At 36.1% G+C, this 6,484-nt stretch overlaps 1 protein-coding gene across 1 annotated transcript; it reads left to right on the forward strand.

Moving 5' to 3' along the window:
• Window positions 1–2,342: 2,342 nt before the first annotated feature.
• Window positions 2,343–4,715, forward strand: LOC104827716 (glucan endo-1,3-beta-glucosidase 14-like). The gene is made up of 4 exons (XM_010560940.1): window positions 2,343–2,437; window positions 2,667–3,009; window positions 3,253–3,961; window positions 4,522–4,715. The coding sequence occupies exons 1-4, from the start codon at window positions 2,365–2,367 to the stop codon at window positions 4,609–4,611; spliced, it is 1,215 nt and encodes a 404-aa protein (XP_010559242.1). The 5' UTR covers window positions 2,343–2,364; the 3' UTR covers window positions 4,612–4,715.
• The last annotated feature ends 1,769 nt before the right edge of the window (window positions 4,716–6,484 follow it).

Below are 6,484 nucleotides of genomic sequence, written 5' to 3' on the forward strand. Positions count from 1 at the left end.
GACCCTTTTTACGTCTGCATGAGATACATAAAACTTTATACTATTACATTATTATATTATATATATATATATATATATGTGTGTGTGTGTGTGTGTGTGTGTATAAAGAATATGTAAGACTTTAGCTATGCATGGATGCATGGTGGTTGGCGAGAAAAAGCAGCCTTGTCGAAGAGGATAAGAACACATAACTTTTCTCCGGTATTTAAAGCCATCCGACGTATACATTTGTCTCTTAATCCTTATCCATTATCCAAAATTCAAATTTGTTGCCACCTTTTTATGTTTTGGTATTTTTTTTTATTTGTTAGTTTTACTCGTTTTTCTTATGATTATACCAATTTTGACCACCTTGCACACCAGCATTTTAGTTCGATGATACACCATTCTACGTTGAATAGAATTAGCAATGGATATACGGAATCATATTATGATTTGACCAATAAACATGATACATATATATACATATAACACATATCGCATACATGTACTGTATATATATATCATTCTTTGGGAAGTCGGAGGGAAAACTGTGATTCACTTGTTAAATTTTGATTTTGATTTTGATTTTTTTTGTGATAAGACTTATATGGTGTTTATGATGTGTATCTCAAGAGAAAAAAAGTGAATTTATCGTGGATATTATATTATAATTAAATTTTATATGATTAGATTGGACCACTCGATACCGCCAAATGTTCCCTATTCAATATCGTCTCTCTAAACTTTAAGAAATCGAATTAAATATTTGAGTAATTGCATGATGCATGGACAGCACAGATATATAACACTTTTTTTTACCATTTGTACGTAAACGTTTAATTTAATTTTGTAGATTATAATTAAAAAACCATTGTCCGACGTCCAAACTCATTTGCCAACCTTTTTTTTATATATCTCTTATTACGGGAGATAAAAAGAAGATGGTTGAAAATGAAATTGCTACAAGCCTACAAGGCTACAAGTGTTACGCTCTCAACTTGTCTGGCTCCCGGAAAGTGGTAACTTTATTCTAATATTGACCGGGTAATTATATTAATTAGCCTAATGGTTTTTAGCCCGAACAATCAAAGAAACGAAAATATAAAGAATGAGAGAATTTGTTCTCAATGAATGAATATTCATTTATGTAATTTTATTGGATTTTATAGGTTTTGGAATAATTGTTGACTAAAATGTTGAGTATTGTTTTTTTTATCTTCTTGCTCATGTACAAAAAACAAAATAAACTCCTAATAATCAAATTTTTTATACCTGCATATATATTATATGTATGTGTGTGGGTAGTAGGATCATATACATTTATATAGATATTAAATGGAGTGAGCTCTATTATAGAGTGAGCTCTATTATAGACCAATCACATCGTTTATATGTGTAACATGTTATGAGCCATCAACTCCTTCTTCATTAAAGAAAATATGTAGTGATCAAATGTTATCGTTGTTATTAGTATTTCAATATTTCAGACATGACACATGAAGAAGTCTACCTGTGAAATTCGGGGTACTGTAGAGATAGAACGAATCCTCGGTCATGTCGGGTCAATTGCCGTTTGGCCTTCGAGGTTGCTTTAGCCCCCCTATAAAGTCGATCAAGGGTATTTTCGTAATTCATGATTTTTTTTATATGTTTATAGTGAAGCTGCCAATTGTATTTTTCATTATTTGAATTGAAAGTTCCCAAGACCGTTACGTCATCAATACGTGGAAACGAATGTTGCATGAAAATGATTTCCATTCATAGGAGTAGTACACGATATATACAGCTGATTATTCAAATTATTTTCACCACAGTTTGAGTTTTCATCATAATACGTATAAATCGTTCATAAATTATACTCGTCATTTTCACCAAAAATAAAATAAAAAATTATACTAGTCATTTGTTATACAATAAGATCCGTCAAACGAATAAAAAAAATGCATCCAAACGACTTTTTATATTGATTCATTTGAATTGCATCGACTGAAATTGTTTTATAACGTCCATATATTTATTTTGTCATAGCAGTTTTTGCCTTATCAACGTAAAATTATTATTTTTTTAAGTTAATTTTGTACAATTTACTTTTGTATAACGACTTTTTTAAAAAGTTGTTATATTAATACAATTTATTAAGGGGAGACGCAATTGCAGGGAAGGCAAAGCCAAGCCACCAAATAATATTAAACGTTCAAAACTTAACCTTTCACCAAATTTATAATTTTTTAAAAAGAAAACAGCAACAAACAAGCAAATTAAGAAAAGTAATCATTTTTTCTTCGTGGCCACTTGCATATGCACACATGAAATTATAAATATTCCCATCGTCCCCTACCATTACAAACCTTACATTTCTCTCTATGCCCCTTCCCCCCCAACATGATCAAAACAAAACCATTCATGAGAATTACAATTGTTCATGTTTTCCTTCTGCTTTCCCTCACTTTCTCAGGTGACGTAACGTTTTGTTCATTGGCTTATTTTGCATGTTCGTGGCGTTCTTTGTGTGTTTCATCATTCATGCTGTGTACACTTTTTGATCCTTATCATATGGTTACGGTTGTCGTTATTCTTCATTAAATGTCGACCGTCGTGTGTTTTTTTTATGAAAATGTAAAATGTGGACGTTGTTTTTGTTATATTCTGATTCTTTTTCATATATTTTTTTTGGCGTAAAGCAGAATACGGGATGCTATTACAAAGAGTGGAATCTCTTGGAATAAACTACGGCCAAGTTGGGAATAATTTACCCCCACCGAACAAAGTCATCGACCTCTTGAGCTCTCTGAGGATCACCAAAACAAGAATCTACGACACTAATCCTCGGATCCTGAACGCATTCGCCAATTCGAAGATAGAGATCATCGTCACGATCGAGAATCAAGTGTTACCTTCGTTGACAGATCCTCAACAAGCTCTCCGATGGGTCGATTCACATATCAAACCCTATTTCCCTGCCACTAAGATCACAGGAATCATGGTGGGCAACGAGTTGTTCACTGATGAAGACTCCAGCTTGATCGGGTATATACATATACATATGCGTATATCATACGTGATCCATGTCGGAATAGACCGTACGCGTGACTATACATATATGTACACATTGTGCATATACAAGACAAAAGAATCGCATCTATGTTTCTATTGTGCATATACATTACCTACTGTTTTGATTGAAGATAATATACACAAGAGGCAATGATATGTTTATATAGTTGTTTATGACTTTTTTTTGTTTCTAATATTGAATACATTTTCCAACAGATATTTGGTACCGGCGATGATGAACATCCACGGTGCCCTGGTCCAATTAGGAATAGACAAATACATTCAAGTCTCGACCCCGAATTCCCTTGCTGTCCTGGCCGAGTCATACCCTCCGTCGGCCGGAAGTTTCCGGCCCGAGGTTGCCGCCGTCATGCAACAGCTATTGGGTTTCTTGGAAAGCACGAAGTCTCCATTTTGGATAAATGCTTATCCTTTCTTCGCCTACAAGGACAACCCCACGAAAATCTCATTGGATTACGTTCTCTTCAACCGTAACCTAGGCATGACGGATCCAAACACAAGGCTACACTACGACAACATGTTGTACGCACAGGTTGACTCGGTCAACTTCGCAGTGGCGAAAATGGGTTACCCCAACGTGGAAGTTAGGGTTTTGGAGACAGGGTGGCCGTCCAAGGGTGACGTGGAAGAGACAGGCGCGTGGCCTGCAAACGCCGCCGCGTACAACCGGAACTTGATGATGAGACAATTCGCCGGAGAAGGAACGCCGTTTAGACGTAACACGAGGCTCGAGGTTTATATATTCGCATTGTTCAACGAGGACATGAAACCGGGTCCAATTTCGGAGCGCAATTACGGGTTATTTCGACCCGACGGATCTTTGGCTTATGATTTGGGTTTCTCTTCCATGTCTACTACTGCCGCTTCGGAATCTTTTTCTCTTTCCTATTCGTCCGCATCAAAGGTAAAATCTTTTTTCTTTCTCTTTTAAAGATTGAATCTTTTTTTTTTCTTCTAAAGGTGAAAACTTTTTCCAAAGGTAAAAAGCTTTAACATTAACTATGAAACCGGTTACATGATAGATATACTAGCTGTTTATATATGTTCATGATTTGATTAACTTAAGGGATAAATTTCCATATCATTAGTGCATAGATAGTTGATTTATTCTTCTATCATCTCGTATTTAAATAGTTATGATTTTTAAGAATATTATGATTTATATTTAGGTCGAAATGAGAAGGAATATTGAAAAGTACGTATAAATTTGGTAAGAATGGATTAGCAATAAGATTTCCGAGGCTCAATATATATATATAATACAAGTTTGTTTTTGGTTAAATGTGATCCATATAATACAAGTTGGAAAACATAATTGATTGTGGTTACATTGAAGGCCACGTACGTGCATGTTTTCTATTTATTTATTTATTTTTGTCAAAACATGTTTTTTATTTTATAAGTGCAACAATTTTTTTTTTGATGTTTTTTAATTCCAAATGGACCGAAATCAATTTGAAACAGGCGATGGAGAAGAAAAAGACGAGCTTGGAGTATTGCACGATTTTGATCATGTTGGTGATGATACAAGCGATAATATCAAGAAGATTGTAAAGAGAAGAATTAATTAGCATCTTTAGGACTCTAGTAATTAACGTTGATGAATCAATTATATATGTAAATTTAATAATTTCGAAGAAAAATGAAATGATTTATTCATAAAAGGGAAAAAAGATTCGTTATATTAGATATAGGAGCGAACGTATACATATCAAATTGGGAGACGTTTACCCTCTTTTTTTTTTATAAAAAAAAATGAATCCAGAGATCATCGCGTAGCTATAGCTTTCCCTGAACAATTGATCTTCTCCTAGCTTTGACGTGCTCCCTTCACGTTCTATCCTCGCTGTTGAATTCTTCACCTATTGTTACCGCACACCAAATTATGCCGGAGAATGAGAATCCAAGATCTTACACTAGTAATTGATCTATACGAGTTTTTGTTTTGGATAACATTTGGCCAAATGGGGCTTGAAGCTATATGGTGAGAACCGCTTTGTGATATCTTCACCGCTAGGCCACCCCACTTGGATAATCTATACGAGTTTTTGAACCGAGAGATGTGAACCCACGGAAATGGAATCGGAATAGGCTGCGGAATTTACTCCAACGGCAATCAAAAACCCGACCTCGGAATTCTAATACCTACCCTCAATCAAACAACCCTGGTAATTGTGTAATAAGAAGAACACCGTTTCACAAGAAGTGAGATTGTATTTTGGTAGTCTGTTTGCTAGAAGAGAGTGTTGAAGTGTATGATGACATGATGGATGGCCTAATTTGTGGTGATACACAAGCTGATTTGGTGGACGTAATTTCATGCCAACGTTTATTTATTTCCTTTATTTGTATTATGGAGATTTCCTTTATTTGTAATTAGATATTTTCTTTTTCTTTATTTCTAGACCTTCTATATATTTTGTACAATATTTTGTAAATGAATCAAGAGAGTAATTTTTCCATTCTCATTGTCTTCTTCTTCTTTCTCGGTACTATACTCACCGAGATAGGTTTTACACTTCTCTTCCATTTAAACGATTATAAACTCTCATATCACAAAAGTTTACATGGTATCAGAGCCTCAAGAGCCATGGTAATCTATTTTTTATTTGCTTCCGCTACTTAACATATATTATGTATATCCCATTTGGTCACATATAGATTTAAAGAGGAGAGTATTGTAATGGCTCATTATTTGTCTCAAGAAGACTTCAATACAATCGTCACTTTCGAGTATCTTCGAAAATTCCGAATCATCGATGATACATGGCCTCAAACAACCAAAGAAGAAAGGGACCATGCCCACGATCAAGTGATGGATGAACTCGAGAAGATTCATCCGGATTTGAATCTACAAAAGAGGTTATTATTCAATTTTCTTGGATTTCTTCCGGGTGAGTACAATAATCTCATCCTTCAAATTTTATCATCAACTTCTTTACCATCCGTTCAAGAAGCACGCATGATGTGGCATAAAGTAAAAGACCGTCTCTCTTTGCCATGGCGAAGAAGAAATCAAACAAATCTCCAACGGCGAGGAAGAAATCGAGCAAATCCCCCCTTGTTTTCCCATCGGCTCCACCTCCGGAACAACTCTGTGTCGACCATCCCACTCCATTACCGGCGATTGCAGCTCCTGGGTCGCTCTCTCTACCGCCGGCAACCTCTCCGTCGGGGGTTCCAGAGCAGCTCATGCCCCCTATTACCTCCACATTTCTTCCGTCGGATTTCCCCCCCCTTCCATCTCCTTCGGGTCAAGCTCCGTCTTCATCTCTGGCCCCTGCTTCTCCATGCATCCAGGTGCCTCCCCTCTCCTCGGCTCCCTTAGCGGACCGTGTTATGTCTGCTGCTCCCCAAGCTATTTCAGCCACAGTTTCCAGCGGCAACTCGAATCTGAAATTTCCTTGGGCAGATCGACTCCGGCAAC

Source organism: Tarenaya hassleriana, unplaced genomic scaffold, assembly GCF_000463585.1.
Source record: "Tarenaya hassleriana unplaced genomic scaffold, ASM46358v1 Cleome53, whole genome shotgun sequence".
Taxonomy (NCBI): Eukaryota; Viridiplantae; Streptophyta; class Magnoliopsida; order Brassicales; family Cleomaceae; genus Tarenaya; species Tarenaya hassleriana.

Excerpts from the sequence above, each read along its gene's own strand:
- LOC104827716 (XM_010560940.1), top strand. The coding sequence starts at position 2,365 with ATGATCAAAACAAAACCATTCATGAGAATTACAATTGTTCATGTTTTC. Across the intron at positions 2,438-2,666 it reads GCTTTCCCTCACTTTCTCAG|AATACGGGATGCTATTACAA; the intron begins GTGACGTAACGT and ends GGCGTAAAGCAG. Across the intron at positions 3,010-3,252 it reads GAAGACTCCAGCTTGATCGG|ATATTTGGTACCGGCGATGA; the intron begins GTATATACATAT and ends ATTTTCCAACAG.